This window comes from Leucoraja erinacea, chromosome 29 (assembly GCF_028641065.1).
Source record: "Leucoraja erinacea ecotype New England chromosome 29, Leri_hhj_1, whole genome shotgun sequence".
NCBI classification, from domain to species: domain Eukaryota; kingdom Metazoa; phylum Chordata; class Chondrichthyes; order Rajiformes; family Rajidae; genus Leucoraja; species Leucoraja erinaceus.
The window spans coordinates 16,058,087-16,079,167 of record NC_073405.1 but is presented as its reverse complement, the minus strand read 5'-3'; the positions used below and the strand labels follow the sequence as shown (position 1 = coordinate 16,079,167).

At 42.2% G+C, this 21,081-nt stretch overlaps 2 protein-coding genes across 2 annotated transcripts in view; one reads left to right on the top strand and one right to left on the bottom strand.

Annotated features, from left to right (window-relative positions):
- Window positions 1–7,294, top strand: part of palm1a (paralemmin 1a) — a 133,837-nt gene extending 126,543 nt beyond the window's left edge. Inside the window, exon 8 of the mRNA XM_055658752.1 lies at window positions 2,816–7,294. Coding sequence (XP_055514727.1) covers window positions 2,816–3,498 — 683 coding nt within the window. The 3' untranslated portion in view covers window positions 3,499–7,294. The remainder of the gene's footprint in view (window positions 1–2,815) is intronic.
- A 6,867-nt stretch (window positions 7,295–14,161) lies between these two features.
- Window positions 14,162–20,131, bottom strand: LOC129710938 (cystinosin-like; the record flags this gene model as incomplete). Its single annotated transcript, XM_055658244.1, has 6 exons — window positions 14,162–15,062; window positions 15,848–15,965; window positions 16,515–16,685; window positions 18,371–18,490; window positions 19,124–19,223; window positions 19,980–20,131. Coding segments are annotated over 6 exons (816 nt in total), but the record flags the coding sequence as incomplete, so codon positions are not given.
- Between the last annotated feature and the right edge of the window lie 950 nt (window positions 20,132–21,081).

The window sequence follows — 21,081 nt, the reverse complement described above, 5'->3', positions numbered from 1 at the left end:
TTTCACATGCAAACCATTTGTCACGGAATATTGCATGGAGACTCCCTGCCAACCACCAGGGTTGACAGATTCTCTGTGGGGTTGTGCCTTTGCTGCCTGCCTCTTGGACTGAGCATCGGGTTTGAGCATTTCTATTCAATCTGCTTCAAGGGACACACAGTAACAATAACTCACTTTTATATGGCCCTTCCAAACAAAGTAAAGCATCTTATAGCAGAAGCATGATCTAACAAAATTTAACACCAGGCCACATAATGGGTCAGGTGATCCAAAGCTCAGTGGAAGAATGCAGGTTTAATGAAAGTTGTTTTGACGAAAGAATGCAGAAGGATATTATGAGGGGGATTCCAGAGTCTGGGGCCACTGCGGAGGACTAACAAATGCCAAGGAAATGAAGGAGCTGGAATTGAAGATGTCCACTTACATTTGGTTGGAGGCAATTGTGGAGATCAGAGAATGATTGAGACCATGGAGTGTTTTGAGAATTTTGACATTAGGATGTTGTTCCACAAGTAACTACTGTCCAGTAGCAATTTCAAAAAGAGCAGGCCCACAAGCCTACAGACAAAATTTAAATGTGAACTAATTTGAAACTATATATTCCCAGAAAAATCCCCTGCTCCCCTTTCCAATTTGCTTTTGTTTTGATGGGGCTAGCACCTGCCGTGATTCCAATATATTTGCACCTCATTAGCGAGACAGGAGCAGTCAACATGTGCATGTACAACATGTGGCCAGCTATCATGTCTGGCCTGATAAGTGGCCGTCTCCATTGAGAGTCAAACCCACTAACTACCCTTGACATTCAATGGCTGTCATTATCGCCAAATCCTGCACCCATGACATGACAGGGGATCTTCATTGACTTGAACCTCAATTAGACCAGCCAAGAAAATCCTATGACTACAAGAGCAGATTAAATGCTCTAGCGATTGATTCATCTCCTGACACCCATAGCTTTCTCACCTTTTGGAATGCATGTCAGGAGTGTGACAGAATACTCCCCCATTGGCCTGGATTAGTGAAAGAAGCTCAACATCTTCCAGAATAACCAGCCTGTATGACTAGTACACCATCCACCAGATCGATCACACCCTCCTCGAGGGTACAGCATCTCTCTTGGTCAGTGGCCAAGCGCTCTTTTACCGCACTTCTCAAATCCAAAATGTGAACATCTTACAAGTATCCCCTCAGCTGCATGTTATCCTTACAGTGAAAAGCATCACAACACCCTGATGCTCCATGTAACACAATATGGAGTACTTTCCTCACACCCTGCTCAAAGTAGGTTCAGATAGATAGCTCCCCACTACCTCCTCAATATCAGTTGAGGATAGATACTAAATCCTCCTTGTCCCAGCAATGATCACAACCTATGGATGAACTCCTGAGGGATAGAGCCAAATGACTTGGATGAAGTCCAAATGGATGAAGTCACCCAGAGAGTTGTGAATCTGTGCAATTCTCTGGCACAAAAGGCAGTGGAGGCCAATTCACTGGATGTTTTCAAGAGGGAGTTAGATTTAGCCCTTAGGACTAAAGTAATCAAGGGATATGGGGAAAAGGCAGGAAAGGGGTACTGATTTTATGTGATCAACCAAGGAAGTTTGCAGCACACGGGCACCAAGCCGGACCAGCTGCAGTTGCTGAGGGGAGGGAGCACAGAGCAGGGAGCAGGCTTGGTTCCTGGGCTCCTCATTCTCAAGCTGATCCTGACTCTGCCTTCGGCCTACTCCTGGTTTAAAGCCTGCTCTGGTTGTTGGGCGGGCTGTATTCCTGCTGCCGTTGTAATGGTAGCTGCTGCCACCAACTGGTAGCTGTGTTAAACAGCAAGGCAAGTCATAAAATACAGCAGGACACACCGACCTCATTATTCACTAGAGATAGAGGCATCGAGTTCCCATTGATAACAACAAATACGCAGACACTGCTCAGGCCGCTGTCAATGGCACTAAGGCTGCAATGGTGTACAGTGGTCAGCCCTGGACAGAAGATTCAAGAATGTTTTATTGTCATATGCAGCAGAAATGAAACAATGAAATTCGTACCAGCTGCAGCTTTACAGGCTCACTAGACTCAATAACAACTGTGATAAATATACAATAAATTATCAGTTATTCTAAATAAATCAGACCATAATAGTGCAAAAAGCAACTAGCTACAACATAGATCAGTAAAGCAGAGGAACAGGCACTGTCTGTGCCAAATATGATGTCAAGTTCAATTAATCTCCTCCGTCTGCACATGATCCATATTCCTCGGTTCCCTGCATATCCCCATGTGTTCATCTAAAAGACTCTGTAACGCCAGGCAGCATCCTGGGAGGGTAATGGACAGGCAATGTTTCAGGCTAGTCCCTTCTTCAGACTCTTCAATTTCAATGAGAGCCATTTTTAGACACCTCAGGAGGACACCTAAAACAATAAGCGCTGTGATATGCTCGACAGTGACAAGTCCCAATCGGGCATTAGTGATGGATTCTACCAGTGGAGACTGAACCAACAGAACTGCTCTAGCCAAAATTAAACAAAACAAAAACAATGTCACCCCTTCACTCTTCTATAGTTTTTCCCCTCCAGCCCAATACCTCTAGAGCCCTAGGAGTTCATCCTGATTGATTAAGTGAGATTGAGGTTCAATTTCTATCAATCCTGCTTCAGGTAGGGACTCCCTCCATCCTCCAGCCCTGAAGAAAAGCTTTGACGTAATTTCCAATAATATTGGTGCTCTGGTTGCCCAGTTACTAGGGGCAGTTTTAAACATATTTCTCTTTGCTGGATATTTGCTAATATACTGCTTCTTTATTGTTGGCCAGCAATGTTTGCAGTGGAAATTACAGTAGAGAAGGACAATGTGACAGGGGAGACCAAGGTCTTGTCCACCTCTAGTGTATCTCCCACAAGTCTCCAGCAGCAAGGTGTCAAGGTCTATGAGGATGATCTCAAGGTGATCCATGAAGTGCGCAAGGGTGATGGAGCGGTGGAAAATGGCGTGCATCTTCTGAGCACCTCGGAGGTCGATGAGCTGATGCAGAAGGCAGACAAGGTGACAGACTACAGTAAAGCTGTGGTTCCTGATGGGAAAGGACATTCTCTTCAACTTGACTCCAACAGTCAGTCCCCAGGAAAGTGGCAAGCTGACGGGATAGCTGGCGAAAATCTTAAAATCCTTCGGAAAACGCCCGGAGACGGTGCGGAGCCCAGCAAAGACCAGCCGGTGACCATGATTTTCATGGGCTACCAGGACGTGGAGGATGAGAACGAGACCAAGAAGGTGCTGGGGTACGACGGGACAGGGAAGGCCGAGCTTGTGATGATTGAGGATGGTGACGGCAAGAACGAGCGGGTGGTTGCAGGTCAAGGCCCGCCCAATGGCACAGCCGCAGAGCCTGGAAGCCCAGCTGCCGAGGAGAAGCCCGGCGGGAAGGAGAAGGAGGCTATGGATGAGGCCAAGGACCTCAAGGATAAACAGCGTTGCCAGTGCTGCATTGTGATGTGATTACGTGCTGTCATGCTCTTGTTGTACAGTTGGAATGTTATATGTTCATAGTCTTCATGTCTAACATAACACGTGCTTTTAATTGGGGATGCAAGGTTCACAGCCCATTCATGACTTAGCAGAAGACTGCAGTTTTATAGTATCTCAGTAAACCTTATTAAAAAATCTGAAATTGGCCAAGGATTACCCAAAACATCTCTTTAGTGCCCTTCCATGACAATACTGTAATTTCCTGTCACATTCATCTATTGTAGAGATGCATTAAAAACCCAAGAAGCAGCAAAGAGTGAAAATAGTAATGCAATTAGCCATTTAAAGTTGCACTTGCCCAGGTGGTGGAGCAGGGTACTGTTTCAGGTGGGCTATAGTGTTCCGCGTTTGGAAGCTTGGTCATCCTTCGTGACCTGACCTTCACCAGCCTGGTCAATCAAGGCTCTCAACTGGTTGAAAAGATCCCTTCAACAGCAGGCCAGGGCAGAGCCATTATTCCTCCAGTGACTCTCGCCAAAGCTTGGGAGACTGAACAAAAAAGTTTATTAAAAATGTCGCCAAGCAAAGGTGACATGTCTAAATTAGAAAAAAATAAAATTAAGATTAAAAGGGGGGGGGGGGGGGGCAAAGAATGCAAGTGAGTGATTTTGTTTAATTTCAGGTTTTTCGTATAACATTTGGTAGTTCAACCCAGCAATGCAGTAATAAAGCTGGACATTTCCCATATGTGTCTCAATTACTGTAAATAGTTTTATTTCAATCTAACACTTCTTGGAGTGAAGCCAGACACGCAGCCCTGGCTGGGACATATGAATTAAGAATAAAAGGTTCAAAATTAATGGTGTCATTCAACTTCTGGCTTCATATTCTGTCATCTGGTCGGTGAACAAACTCTGTGTTCACGTCCACAGTCTTTGCTCTGGTGCCTCTTTCGAGTTATTTTAGCCCTTCATTAAACCACAGTGCCATTTGGTTCTGCCTGTCTACTTCACGGTGATATATGATGCCTTAAGTCATCTGAATAAGCAAAAATAAACCAGCATAAGCATTGTTTTTTGATCATTTTGCATTATAATTAGTTGATCAGAAGAGTTACAGAGAACCTACTTCTAGGCAAAGTTGGAACAGCTGAGGACAAATCCACTTCATTGGGACCTGGGAAAACCTTTCGGTTGAGTTCAAAGCCAGCAACTTTTTTGAGAGTCGTGAAGCTCGATTATTTGGGTTGTTTTATAACATAAGACCACGTTAATTCATGTTGTTCAAACCACAGGTTCAGTGATCAGTTAAATCACCGCAGGACCTCCTTTAAAAACAGGAATTTCTAATCCTGATTTTCTTTCAGAATCAAAGGAGAATAGGTTATTCCACTGAATCATGGAGTGGACTGATGAATTTATAATCAAGCACTTAAAATCTCGATTTCTTCAACAAAATCAAAGTACGTCTTGCTTACCGACATGCTATCAATGCTGATTTACATTTAGTTGCATTTGCCAAGCCAAAATGATAACTGAAGTATCTTAGTAACTCTGCAAAGCTGTCTAATCCATTTGGATTTTCTGAATCATTGCATCCCTGATTTGAATACACTTTTCTATGTCACACTTAAATCAGATCAACATATCTTATACACTGCCAGTCACCATGCACCACCCTCTCTCTCTCTCTCTATATATATATATATATATATGTCTGATATGTAACAATGGGACCATTTTATTTTTTCTGTGCATGTTCTCTAGTTGCGGGACATTGTGAAAGTAGCTGAATGACTGTTCTTTTGTTACTTTACTACAAACTGTCTGGAAGTTTTTTCATCACCAACTAACCTCCAATGTCATGAAATCAGAGGCTGTCTGTAACAGTGTAATTCCGGTGAAGGCTGTCCTGTGGTAGCAGGTGAAGGTACCTACTAGAGGTCCTCTGAATCAATCATTCATTCAAATGAAAGTCAGATGCAGCTATTTCTAAACCCAGTGATTTCTATTCAGCTCTGAACTGACGTCCAGTTTGATTCTAGTCTACACAAGACTGCATTACATAAGAACACGTATCACTCTGCTCCAGTGTCAAGTCCATGAAGTGTCTGTGGGATGGAGGGAGAATCCAGGCCGAACAGGAACTCGTCCGATTTCTCTAATCTCAGCAGTCACGTTTATTTGATTGCTTTGTAATTCCAGGCATACCAAAGATCCCGCCAAATGATATCACCATGAGAGTTGCTTTACTGGTTGGATTAATGGCAACGTTATTGCAAGTGACCAATCAAGACAATCAAATTTCCCTTAAAATAATTTCATAATTTTATGGCTGCATGAACTATAATTGAAAAGTCTTACCCTTGGAGGACAATATATAATATATATATATTATATATAAATATCTATATACATACATATATCTATTTTTAAACACAATGCCTTGGGAATGGCATTCACCATGTATTAGACTTTACTGAGTGAAAGACCCAGCACCAAGGACATGATAGGCTCCATCAGGCATGATGCCACTGAGCATGTTCATTAGACAAATAAAGTAGTCCCATTTTATTCAAACACATTCCAGGGGTCTGTGGCACTAGCGTTCTCACATAAATTCCTAGGCATGGCCCATGTGTAAGCATAACACAGAGTTCCTTGAAATGGTATGCACCACATCTGCAGTGTGCTAGTGGATTTCTGAGACTTGAGGCTACAGCTCTCTGTACCAGAGAGGCAAGGATCATTCTGAGTGCAGATTCCCATCATGTGTCGGAAGTTAGGCTTTGTAACTAGTCCGTGTTCTTAGTTGTTGAGTGCTGGTATGAGCTATGTTGTAAAGATGGAAACCCTTATCAATTTCTCCTCTATTGCACTCCATTCCAAATCCTATGGCATATCAATGGATTCTCTAGGAGCTTTTAAACATTCTGTCCAAAAGACTATCTAACAGCATTAACCAGATAAAAGATTCCTATTATTAAACCTTAACGAAGGTGCACAAAGTGTGCTTTCATTATAAATTGCAAATGTTTGTCTAACTTTATGTTTTAAAATGAAAGCTTTGGATTTTTTTTTAAATATCAGTTCCCATTGAAAATTTTACTAAAAGAACATGTACTGCATATATTTTTGTTATGACATCTTATACTTACTCTTGAGTTGTGGTGTGCTCAGTAATTACACACCCATACACCTCAATATGGCTGTCTGAGGTGGTCAAATGCTTATTTGGTAAAGCATAGTCTGTGGACTCATACAGGATGAGTTATATATGCTGTATCATGTTTGCTCTGTATTACAGAATCTCAACAAATCCTTTAGGATGAATTCAATGCCTACAGAATGTTTTTTTTTGTGAGGGAAGATTGTATGAGGAATGCAATGCAGTTCACTCCTCTTAGGAGCACATGCCAACAGAATGACTGGTGACACTTGGTGAAAGACTAGCCATGCTGACTGGACTACCTCCTGAGACCTCTCTTTCTCCAATAGAGCTGATCTATCAACCATTAATTAACTAACGGGACATTATTTAATAATGTTGACTACCTGCACCACTGACATGAAGCAACATTGTTCAGTTCACTCCATCATTGATTGACATCAAAAGCAAGAGGTCTGGTACCTGCCTGATAGGAGGAAAGTCTTTAAAATATGGCATTTCATTTGACTGGGAAGATAGAAATTAAAAGTTAAAGATAAAAGTCAGGGAGCTCACATGCCTCTAGGTGGAGTCAACTGCATTTCATTGTTTGAACCAATGTGAAATTCAATATGCAAAAATGTATAGCAATCAAAAATAAAATCTAGATGTGGTTAAATGGAATGTCATCAATGTGAGTAAATGCAAGAACAAGACTTAAGACAAAGCTAAGAGAACAACTGCAAATGGGTAAAGAAAATGGTCTGCATTTCTCCTGGTAGTATTTGACAATGATTATCAGAGCCATTGGTTTTCCAGGTGAACGTGTATTCAGTTTTGCAAATCCTTTATATTTAAACATGTTTTGGCCATATCCACATGCTTGATATGTGCAGCTTTGCAGATCCCCACTGTGAGAAACCTTCATGTATTTCTGATCATATTTCAATTGGCTTGGTTGACTTTAACCTTTGGTGATTCTTGTGCTTAGACTGATCCCATTCATTTCTTGAGAGATGGTAACCCTGATCCCACTCATTTCTTGGGATATGGTCACCCTGATTCCACTCATTTGCCTGCATCTAGTTATCTCAATCCCATTGATTTCCTTGATTCTGGCTTTCTCCAACTCCCTGGAACCCGTGGCATTGATCCTGCAGATTTTCCTGCACCTGATGAGGTGACTTCTGATCCCATTGGTTTTCCTGGATCCACTGACCTGATCCCAATATTTTCCATTAACCTGATCCTCTTTTTGTGATGTTGTGATTTCCATCAACTTTCCTCCATTGTTAGATTTTAGTTATCTGTTTAGGTTTGCTGTTCATACTGTTTCTAATGTACTGCGCTCCAATGCAGAATGGTAGCTCATTGCTGGTGTATAGCATTTTCTTCAGAGGGTTCCATCTCCTTCCAACAAGTTGTTTTCCTGATTACAAGCCAGTCCGAGGAAACTGCTCAGTTCCTCTCATCTCCATGGGTGGGCTTTCCTCTTCTGGCTGGATGCTGCATGTTAGGTATCCTAGGAAGTATCAAGCTGACATCTTCTTCATCCTTCCCCGCCTTATTAGGTGTCTGAGCATGAAACCAACCTCATTGATGCTAGGTTGATAGTTGGTGAAGGGGAGCCACTCATGGAGTAAACATCTGCAAAAATAAAACTACTGGTACAGATTGCAGTTGTACAGGGTCTTGGTGAGACCACACCTGAAGTATTGCGTACAGTTTTGGTCTCCAAATCTGAGGAAAGACATTGTTGCCATAGAGGGGGTACAGAGAAGGTTCACCAGACTGATTCCTGGGATGTCAGGACTTTCATATGAAGAAAGACTGGATAGACTCGGCTTGTACTCACTAGAATTTAGAAGATTGAGGGGGGATCTTATAGAAACTTACAAAATTCTTAAGGGATTGGACAGGCTAGATGCAGGAAGATCGTTCCCGATGCGGGGGAGGTCCAGAACAAGGGGTCACAGTTTAAGGATAAGGGGGAATTCCTTTAGGACCGAGATGAGGAAAAACATTTTTCACACAGAGAATCGTGAATCTGGAATTCTCTGCCACAGAAGGTAGTTGAGGCCAGTTCATTGGCTATATTTAAGAGGGAGTTAGATGTGGCCCTTGTGGCGAAAGGGATCAGGGGGTATGGAGAGAAGGCAGGTACCAGATACTGAGTTGAATGATCAGCCATGATCATATTGAATGGCAGTGCAGGCTCGAAGGGCCGAATGGCCTACTCCTGCACCTATTTTCTATGAGGGAGAAGATGATATCGAAGATAAGATGTTTGTGCCTCAACATCTAGAGTTTCCACCAGGTCTTTCATGTGTGCGGGATCTGCCCATGCTCAATGTTTCTACCGTTAGATTGCTCCTCAGAAGTCCCACTGGCAAAATAATCAAGAGGTGGTGACAGCAGTTACGAAGATGGCACTAGTAATATCAACAGTAAATGTGCTCCCCTGTTAGTGGCAGTGAGGAGGATCCAGGACACATATACAGAGATAACGCAGGATACCTGTTGGTAAATGACAGACCTCCGTATTCAGGGCGTTTCTTCCCAATTATTATCAGACAACTGAACCACAGCTAGAGGACCATCCTGAATTACTATCTACCTCATTGGTGACCATCGGACTATCTTTGATCATACTTTACTGGTTTTACCTTGCATTAAACATTATTCCCTTATCTTGTATCTGTACACTGTGAATGGCTTGATTGTAATCATGTATTGTCTTTCCGCTGACTGGTTAGCACACAACAAAAGCTTTCCATTGTACCTTGATACTTGTGACAATAAACTAAACTGAACTGAACTGAACTGACTCCAGAAAGCCAACCCACACCCTATGCTACCTGACCCATGTTCCTGCCCTGCTTTGGTCTTGGCACAGACCCTTGAATTCAGATGCTTTTGCAAGGGTTTCCTCCCCAACACTGTCCAGCATGAATGAATGAATAACCACACCAGGCATGACTGCCAATTAGTTGATCTTTGAGCGCCTCTTTAATACTGAACTCAAACCAAGGCATAACCATTTTCTTAAGTTTGAGACTTGGGTCGTAAGGTTATATGAGGAGAATTAGGCCATTCGGCCCATCAAGCTATATTATCGCTTTGACTTTGATGCACTAATATGAATGGTGTGGTAGTAGGCGGAGCTTATCATAATAAAGCACTATAGTGATTAGTAAGTAACCAATCTATAACTAGTTTTTAAATAGTGGAAGATAAACGCTGTTCACAGTTCATGCAGTGGGAGAGCAAACTGGTTATCTCCCTATTATTCCAAAGTTGTCACTGCCACTGGAGTCACTGATGTTTCCAAGGGCTTGGGTTTAATGTTGGAAGACTGGAGGTCGCTATGATGAATCACTTCCTTACCACCGTGCTATAGAGTCTACACATTGAAATCCTCAACTGGGGCACAAGCTGCAGGGCTCGGACAGAGGTGCCAGTCTCACTCACCGAGCAAGGTACTGGAGAAATTAGCATTTCAGAAGCGCCCTTGCAGATGGTTGGTGTGAGTCAGCAACTCAGCCCCAAGAAGAGTGTGAAAAAGCAAGGTGCTCATTACACATTTAAATGGGGGTGTGTGTGTGACAATTGTAATTTTCGTGAGAAATTAAGCAACTGAGTCATTCATGTGGTGGGCATGATGCATACGTTGATGTATAAGGCACGTCTTTGTCACTCAAAAGCAAAGTGCCTCCTCCAGGACCAATTGTTTCTCAAGTGCGATGCATGAATGTTGTTCAGTGCAGCATGTACAGCATCATCCAGGTCACAACCAGGGCCCAGAGCTGTTAGGGTCAATTGTAAGCATTCACATACAATTCTTGCATGATGCCAGCCTTGGGAATTCTGGCACCTACAGCCTGATGGAAATAGACAATGGACCCGATTTCTCAGTAGTCTTTCTGATATACCATCCCTGTCCCAGTTCACAGTAACAGACCTTGTCATTTAATGTTACAGCTGCTACAGTGGAAATCAGACTCACAGCTTCTGGCTTGACAGGTAGTTGGTGCCGTGGGTGGGCTCTTGGGCCAAAGCTTCAGATACAAGTGCTTGGCCGTGTGAATGATGCGCTTGCAGTCCTTCCTCACGTAGAGAAGAGAACTGGCAGATTCACACCCAGTGCCCCATTAGTAATTGTTCACCACCTACTGAGATGGAAAAGCCTGGCATTCATTGTCTACTCCCGATTGCCCTTGAGAAGTGATGGAGACTGACTTAGTACCCTGTGATGCTATTGGGTAGTAGCGCTAAGATTCAGGTGGGGACAGAATGGACAGATCGATTACCTCGCATGTCTGTAACTGAACGCAGTGGAATTCTCACACAACCCATTTGCCTGAGATTGTAGATTTGGAAGGCGTAGCAAAGAAACCATGGACACCTTACTGTCAAACAGAGTGCAAGTCTGCATAAAATTGTCTTCCTTTCTAGTTGCACATGTCAACTGTATCAGGGAAGTGTTCAAAACCCCAATTTTCAATGTTTCTTGTATCTTAAACATCAACAGTCCACTCTTCGATTGCTTCTCCCACTCTGAGAAGGTGATAAGTGATCTAGGAAGTCTGAAATTGTCTCGGAGGCTCCCTCCCCACTGCACTCACCCAACACACATTGCTGTGGTTAAAACTGTATGGAATTTTATGATATCGTGTGTGCGCGTGTGTGTGTGTATACTGACTTTATGATAAAGTTATCCTACAACATTGCAAATTTTTCAACCTTTATGTGCACTGCCTGACCTGCTGGGTGACCTGCTGGGAGATTTTTCTTGTATTTCAGATTTTCAGCAACTGCTGCTTTCTGCACCTCACCGTCAGCTCTCTGGCTTGTGTGCATCTTTTTACACCTCAGGACGGCTCAGATTAACAAACCATCCTCATTCTCTTGGATGGCATCAATCACATCTGTGTCCCCTGGATTAACTTCATCTTGACACTACCACAGATTCCTTGTGCTCTCTTCAACTGCCCCCCTCATCATCGCAATCTAAAACGTGAATTGTGGCCAATATGAACATGCAAAGTCTTTGCTATACATCTACAATATTGCTGGAGCCTGGAAACAGGATGTTGTAGCCAAAAATCTATATGGGCCAAGGGTTGATGGAATGGTTATGGGACAAGTCACCTGCTCCAGATAGATTGTGTCCCAAGCTAATGAAAGTAGAAAAGTGCAGATGCCCTAGTCATAATTTGTAAGCCAATTTAAGGAGTAGCAACTGGGGAAAATGGCAAAGTGCAAAGGCACCATGTTTAAAAGGTAGGCATTGCACACCTACTTCTTCCTCATGGACCACAGACCAGCAATAAACACTCGACTGAAGAAAGAAATAACGTTTCAGATTAAACCTCCAGCAACTCAAGACATTACGTTATTTTACTCTACAGATGCTGCCTGAACATTTTAATTTCTGTCCTGACTGGAGGTGCCGTCTGTATGTTCTCCTTGAGACAGCATGGGTTTTCTGCAGGTGCTCTGGTTTCCTCCCACATTCCAAAGATGTACAGGTTTGTAGGTTCATTGGCTTTGTAATTGTAAATTGTTCCTAGTGCATAGGAGAGCTAATGTACAGGTGATCGCTGGTTGGAGTGGACTCTGTGGGCTGAAGGGTCCGTTTCCATGCCGTATGTTGAAATTAAAGTCTAAAGTTGTGTATCACAAGATGATTGGTTCTTTTTCATTATCTACTAGTTTTTAAATATGAACAATTAGCTGCAAAGGGTTCTAGAAACAATAGGCAAATTAGCAGTACAAATTGAAAACAAGCTGACCTGCATTTGTATTTATTCAAGTTAATTCACAAAGTGCATAGATTCTTGTTCAAGTCGAGACAGTTGAGGGAAAGAGCTTATGCTACATACAGATGTTTTGAAATTGCCCCTAAATTTGGATAGACCGTTAGCTTAGTATTGATTTCTTAGAAAAATATATCCTGATGGGCAATTAACCTCCAAGCCCCTATATGTTTGGGATGTGGAAAGAAGTTAGAGCAGGCAGAGGAAGCACACGGGGGCAGTGTGCAATCTTTAAACACTCAAGGCCAGGACTGAACCCAGCCAACGAAACCAGAAATGGTGCAAAAGAGTTTAACTAAAATGATACCAGGGATGGGTAGTTGCACAAAGAATTGGAAGCAGTGACCCAAATGCTCAACCCTTACTATATTCATCCTCCACCCGAGAAAGCTAACATTCTCGCTTTCAAAAGCCTGACCTAGTAAATTTATGATTTACTTTGTCATTTAATATTCCCTTCTCCTCCCAAAGGGCACCATCCGACACCTTGACAGTATTGCTTTGGTCCATTGGGAACAGTTACCTTTTACAAGGATGTTTTTCTTCATTTGCTGCATTTTGTTTCCAGCCCCAGGCATTTACAGCACTGAACTTGGAAATTCCTTTCCTGTGCAGATTCAGAGTCCTAGACTCAAGCTCAACCTTGCTTCATACCCATTTCTCCACCACATAACTAGTAAAACTACTGCAAAAGTCTTAACAAATGAGTAATATCACAGGACAAGTTGAATATGTTAATTTGAATGACTAATGTCAGGGTGGCAAGAGCAGAACATGCTGCCAGGGGAAGTGGTAGAGGTGGATATAATGTTTAAAAAGGCATTTAGATAGGTATATGGATAGGAAAGGTTGGGAGGGATATGGGTCAAATACAGGAAAGTTGGATTACCTGAGGAAAATACCTAGAGTGTGGACAGTTGGGTCAATAGGGTTCAATGTGGAAAGCCAATTTCAGAATAGCCATATTTGTTAAGCAGGTTAGAGATTCAGATGAGTGATTAAGGAAGCAGGTGGTGATAACATCTCCATTGCTAGAAGATGACATTGCAGAGATGTTTTGTTGATTGGTCAAAGTTCAATGGAACAAGCTTCCATTTTGCAGGCTCCATTGACAAGATAGAAACAGTTTCTGCTGAAATGCCATTAATAGTCATGGGCTCATTTACTTGCATTGAAACGATAGAGCAACTACTTATATGGATCAATGTGAACCATAACATATCCTATGCAATAAAAATGAAAGATGCTGGAAGCAACCATCAAAACATCTACTGCTAGTGACAGAAGAGGCCACAAGCCAGAAGTCAGATCAGCTAGAGGTTATTCTACTGGGGACAATCATTTAAGTAATGCAGAGCCCCAGTAATGTGCTAGTACAGAACAGGCCCTTCAGCCCATGTTTGTGCCAAACATGATGCCAAGTTAAGATGATCTCATCTGCCTGTACATGCTCCATATCGCCCTAGTCCCTACACTTCCATGTGTCCATCTAAAAGCTTAATACAGAGCTGCAAAACCATCCATTTGGTCTGCCAATACTTCAGCTGTATCCCACATTAACAAAGAACAGCAATGAATCCTTTTGCTCATCTCCACAAGTGTGCTCGATGGGAATCCAGAGGGAAGGGGAAAGATTGGTCAGTATTTCTTGAGAATCTGTGAGAGAATCACCCATAATGTAAAATGGCCAAATATTAAATATTCATCCAAGCAGACAAGCCAGCAACTACAATTAATTACAGATTAGGAATGCACAAGCTGAAGTACTTAAACAAGTTTTTAATTTAGTTATAAAACACAGCTTTAAGCCAATTATTTACACAGAACAAGAGTTCAACACATGTTGCGTCCTGGCACAAAGACTGGATTTGAATCCACATGAAGACCAAACAGGACAATTTGACAGTTAAAGATCCATTAGCCATTGCAAACTGCGAGGTGCCAGTTGTATGCTCAATATCCAGGCAGTCACAAGTGGGGACAGGGCAGTGCAAAGTCACCACAAAGGGGGAACCAAACTGGGTCATTCTGCCAATGGGAGCAAGTGCAAATAGGAAAGTGTTTAATTGGTGAATTGTATTTCAGTCTTGTGGTTAATTTTAGAATAACTGAACTGGTTCAAAAATTGGGCAATCTGAAACACCAAGTATAAAAGGTTCATCTTTTGTGCACCAAGGTGCACCTTTCCAAACAAAGTAGTTACTCCATTATAACCCACACCACTGGAAACAATGGCTTTAAATGGATTTAGTTTATAGATACATTCCAGGATCAAAGTTACATAAAGGTTCTCTAGCAGCTGTTTTTTCTGATATAGGGCTGGATGAGGGTCAAAGGTAGAGATGCTCAGATTTGTTAAATAGCCTTTTAAAACTCCTGCATCATAACTTGTGCAGTTCTATTGCAAATCATTATGGCCCAATGTGAATTGTACAAACCAAGTAATTGAACCATATTAAAGAGGTTTCTGGTGTTAGCTCACAGAAGATTCTCCATCATTCAGAGACAAGTAGCCTTTGGCTTTGTTGTACAGACAATAATGCTGCACCATGAAGATGAAATCAAACAAGATGGATACCAGTCCAAGGCCAAACTTGGTCGGATCTCCAAAGATCAGCATCCACTCATCTGCAGGAAGAAAAATTTAAACTTCAAAAAAATGCCCAGTACAAGCACCATAATTGAATAGGTAGCGTTGGCCATTTCAGAATCTAACAAAATGATCATCAACAGATCATCCAGGAGTTCAAGAGATTCAAGTGCTCTCAGTGCTAACATCTAGTGTGTATGTAGCCTGACCACTAAAGGTTAGACTATAGAATACATGACAGGTGTTCTAGCGATGGAAACAAACCACAGCACAAATGAGTTTGAGATATTAGTGAGTAATCAATTGTTAGTTGGAAGCTGCCAAACTTGAATTGTTAAAGGCAAGCACGTCTTTTCTGTTCAAAACTGCTCAATGCTGGTAGTGCTCAGGTCAGACAGCATCTGAAGAGGAACAATGCTGACCTTCATCAGAATCAGTATTTAAATCAACATTAACCTTGTTGCTGCAGACTGACTATTTTTAATTCCCAGGATATGTTTAGATTTTCCTCAAACAGGCTACAAAAAGCCTTGTTCAGTTTAGTTTATTGTCCTGTGTATGGGGATACAGTGAAGAGCTTTAGTTATGCTCCATCTAGTTAGTGGAAATACTAGGCAAATATAATCAAGCTGTCCAGTGATAGGTTTAAAGTAGTGGAATGATTGTAATGAACAGATTAGAATTGCAAAAGACCTGGTCACTGGATGAGCAGCTAGGATGAAAGTCAAAATTAATGTCTGGTCACTAAATTGTCATAACTGGACCAAGTGTAGGTACAGAGGGCCCACGTCATTGCCGAGCAACCATTTCAATTAAGTCTTACCATTGTTGTAGGACTGCAAGGACATCTGTAGAAGGCTGAAAATACCCCCAACAAAGTCCAGGATTGTGTTCCAAATGCACCAGCCAACTGTACTTTTCCTTCGATAGTTCATACAAGCCTGGAGAAAGAATTGCCAGTGAGACCAATTCCTGCACTAATCAAGTAACCATTTGCCTCCTGTACAAGGATATCTAGAAACTCAGGAAAAGTTAGCAGTGAGACTAGGTTTTAGATCAAAGGTTTAATGGGCTCCCAGGATTAACACAAGCTAGGGGTACCCCAGGTAACCACCTTGGTCTGTTCTAAAAGGAAAACCCAACAGTAAGCCTTTGTTGAAAATATTTGGTTGGATAGTACCTGCCATTTAGTTTTTTGCATTCTTGTACACTGTATCAAGAATCTTCACATCAATGCTTCGAAGAGTCATGGCAAAGGATTGATGGCATCCACATAATTGTTAAGGGGTCTGCACCAGAATCTTATTGTGGTTAAGTGGCCAGAGTCAGGCACTAATTGGATAAAGCCACTTGGGTGTCAGGCAGCACAAGCATGAAGTTAGTCAGATCCAAGATTTTAACACAGGCAGGATTTTACTTCTAGATGTCAGTGGTTTAAACAAAAGCCATCTGCTCACATTGGTTTGGTCCTGCACAACTCCCATGCTTACCTGAGGAATGTATTTAATGAGGACAATGCCTAGTTTGATGTAGGAGAAATAGTAGACAAGTTGGAGCCATGTTATTTGACCACTTGAAGCCAGGATGATGAAGATTATAGCAGGCAGCCATGCAGCTACGAGAAATCCAGTTGCAATCTTAGACACTCTCTGTGACCCCCGCTGTATAACAGAAAACAAATGATCAGCAACATTAATAACTAAAATGTCAATGGCTTGGAATGTTTTACAGCATTTGATAGATACACAATTAGCAGTCAAAAATCTGTGGCGATTGGAAAAATATTGATTAGACGGATCAGAGCTTTCAATTGAAATGTACTGATTTAATTAATTTCAAGTATAAGGTGATCAAATTTCAAACCCGTTTAATTGCAGTGTCTGAATCCTAAGTGGTTGTGCAATTGATCTGGTACAGATCCAGCAGAGGCTTTAACAAAAGTATTTAGTCCACAGGGTTGGCAATGGGGACCACAGCAGGTGGGCGGCGCGACTTTCGTCAGCAGCGGCCTCTGCAGTCCGTCTGTATTTTTATTATTTTTGTCTCGTTTCTATGTAGTTTTTAGTATTTTTTATTTATTTTTTTTGTCGGGGTATGTGTGTGGTGGTGGGGGGGGGGGGGTAAACTTTAAAATCTTTCCCCTGCACGGGAGACCCGACCTTTTCTTGTCGGGTCTCCGTTGTCGTTGGGGCTGCAACGTGGAGCGGCCTCCAACAGGAACGACCTGGGGCTCCAGTTGCGGAGCTGCGGTCCTACTCACCTTTGCGGAGCTGGCCGAGTCCAGAGCGGGTGAGGCTGTGGGTGGAGCGCTGCTGCGACCCGACCCCCGGAGATTCGGAGGCTACAACCGCGGGTCTGGCGGATGGCAACACCGGAAGCCCGCGGGTCCCTGGTGGGAAACCGCTTTTCGGGGCTTCCGCAGCGGCGACTTCGCCCGCCCGAGTTGCGGGGTTGAAGAGCACCTGGAGCGGGTACTTACCATCGCCCCGCGCGGCTTGGAATGGCCGCGGGACTTTGCGAGCGCCCGCCGGGGCTCTAACACCAAGACCCGGTGCGCGACCTTGCATCACCCAGCGTGGCTTTAATGGCCGCGGGACAATCACCATCGCCCGCCGGGGGGCTTTGACTGGGGGGGGGGGGGGGGGGGGGGGGGGGGGGGGGGGGGGGATGTGATGGATGTTTGTGTAAATTGTGTTGCGTCTCGGGTCTTTTTCGTTTTGTAATGTATGGCTGCAGAAACAACATTTCGTTTGGACCTCAACGGGGTCCAAATGACAAATAAATTGTATTGTATTGTAATGGGGGAAGGAAAGAGTTTGCATTGTGAAGATCAAAGTGAAAGTATCCAAAATCAAATTATATTATCTCCTCTGGACTCCTTTATATAGAAATAGTGAAATATTGCAGGCAAGGCAAGCATTGTGAATAGAAATGCCAAATCTATAATTTAACAGGAAAATTGAAAATGTAATTTGCAGAAACTTCAAAATGCAACAATAATGCCAAGGTGGAAGCCAATTGTTGCCTCTGGGATTGAGGGAACAAGTACTTCCAGAAGCCTGTGGGTCATGGCAAATCCGTGATCTTACAAGTCATACTGATATTTTTGCATACAAGTGCATTATAGCAAATTCAGACAAGTTTGAGGTCACCAAGAATAAGAGCAAATAACAATGGATACAAGCCAAGTGAATTGTAAACCAAGGGCTGGCTTTTTTCTTTTCTTTCCTCTTTCAGTGGTGGCCCAGAGAGTATCCAGACCCTTTACCAGCTTAAGGCTTTCCTAGACCAATTAATTATTAAACTGGAGCCTACAAATCCAACAGCCTGCAAAGGAGAAACTGACCTCATAAATGAAACATTGATAGATGGTGATGAAAGTGAACAAGATTGCATGGAGACTAAAAAACACATCATTTGATTCCACAGGGTTCACTCCATCTGGATGGCACTGAAGAAATAGTTTCTGGAAATACAAGTCAAAAACACCATTACATTTAAACAAACAGTTCAACGTGTTGGTAATGTCCAAGAATCTAGCAACGGATCAGTATTCTCATCCCCTGTGTCTGTCCCAATAAACTAGGAAGCAAACTCTACAGATTTAAAGTATAACTAAAGGTCATTTTATTATCCAAGAGATGTGATACTTCCCAATGGAATGCCATCATCTCCACTGCAGAAGGACTTGCTACAATACTGGTGGAAATCTGTACTTCAGGCTCAGTAATCTGGTCTGAAGTTCACTACTAGGGCATGGACCAAAGTTGGATTGATCTTCCAGTAAAAGACAAATTCAACATCTTATTTTCTCAAACGTTGCCATTTGATAAATTAAACACTGTACACTCACGTGCCACTGCACAATGTTTTAATTCCAAACAGATCATAATCTGAATGGCAAACATTGGAGAGGACAAGTGAAATTGTTGCTTAGAATCAGCTGGTGAATATCAACTATTTATTCTGGAGCATTCCCCATGTTAATTGGTTTCCTGAGATTAAAACATAATGATAGATGTTTGACCCAAGCTATTAAGTGAGCCAAGCTAATCAAATGCAAAGATAGTCTCAATTCAAATAGGCCAACAATCTTTACCTTCACACAGGGAATCCAGAAGAGGCCAATGTTAAACACTCCATATGCCAAATGGCCAGTTAGATTCAATGCCAGAAAATCAAAATTCAATCCAATTACACTGTTATAAAAAGAGAATTAAACAGTCAATGTTAACTTGAAGATTTCATGAACATTCTAGTGCAGAGCCAAAATGTTAACTGGTCACCAGAGAAATATGAACTCTAGTATATTACAGGGCCTTTTAGGCAATTGATTTCATCAGGTCTTCAGCATGTCTGTCCTTCAGGGAATACAGAGGTTAAGGGGCTAATTAATGCAGATCATTTGTATTAACTCCCAAGTTCACTATTGGATAAAGTGATACTTAAAGACAGGTAAAGACCAGGAATCAAAACCGCAGCCAAGATTGCATTTATGGAAGGATTCATTTTGAGAAAGCCTTCCCATGAAAACCATCTACATTTGGAGCATTGTTTGTACAAGTCATACTGATATTGTGTACACAAGTGCATTATAGCAAACTCAGACAAGTTTTGGGTCACCAAGAATAAGAGCAAATAACAATGAATACAAACCAAGTGAATTGTAAACCAAGGGCTGGCTTTTTCTTTTCTCTTTCAGTGGTGGCCCAGAGAGTATCCAGACCCTTTGCCAGCTTACGGCATTCCTATACCAATAACCCCACTTTACTATACCCATGTGATCAACTCCAAAACATTTACCCATTACATCTATACCAGGAGTAATTTACTGCAGCTAAGTATACATATCATTGTTTGCCACTTTCTGGGACCACTTGGATAAATTAACCTGCAGAAAGGCTGGAGTTAGTTTAACAGGGCAAGTGCGGTATTAGTTACCCAGCTGTCTTTACCTTTTACGTCTCCAGTTTTCAAGAACCTGGGGGTAGAAAGAGATGGACCATGCCAGGAAGTAAATCCAACCAATTAACATATTTATAATCTTCAGGACACGGCTGTGCACCACCAGAAAATGAATGTGTGTTGGAGCCCTACAAAACAAATATAAACATTTCAGTTGATAGAATGGAGTATATCAAAGCAAGTAACATTTAGCTGGTAAATTATTAGTGTCAAAACACAAGCGCATTGAAATTAACTCTTGAACAAGCTTTACTTATTCAATTTAGCCAAGTGAAGCCTTGGTCATGTCCTAATTGGTTAGAGTTTGTGCCTTACTTTCAAACTTAATTCATGAAACATTTTGGCACATGTTCATTTTTATATTGCTGGCAGACCATTTTAGCCCATGAAATTTTCCAGCTCGGAGCAATCCCATTCCTTAATTCTGCCTACAACTTGCTCTCCCTAGCCCCCCCCACTATTCACCTACACTCTAGGGGCAACAAAAATAACCCACTCATCTTTAGGATGTTGAGGAATCCCAGTGAGAGAACACACAAATATCATACAGACAGAACCCAAGGTCAGGGTTGTTCAAGTTCCAAGGCAACAGTTCTACTAACTACACCAACTCACTGCTTTGTATTAAGTATTTCACATCCAGTGGAATAGAAGTTCCACCACATTTTACTTGCAGTTAACAATGTTTGCAGATGACATAAAAACTGGTGGACAGCAAGAAAAAATGTCCAGGTCTACAACAGAATCCAGATCATTTGGCAAGTGGAACCAAGGAAAAGCAAATTGAATTTAACTGATGTGTAAGGTGTTGCACTTTGGTATGTTGGGCAGGATTTATATAGCAAATTCTAGAGCCCTGGAGAGTGTTGTAGAACAGAACATGCTTAATTGCAGAACGTGCATAATTCCTGTCAAGTGAACAGGGTGGTAAAAGTGTTTTGCATCGAGAAGGGTATGTAGCACAAAAGCAGGGACATGACACAACCAAATAAGTCATCGGTGAGACCACTCTTGGAATACTGTGTGCCCAGCTGCAGGTTTACAGTGAGGGGAGAGATTCAAGAGGGAGCTCAAGGGCAACTTCTCCATTCT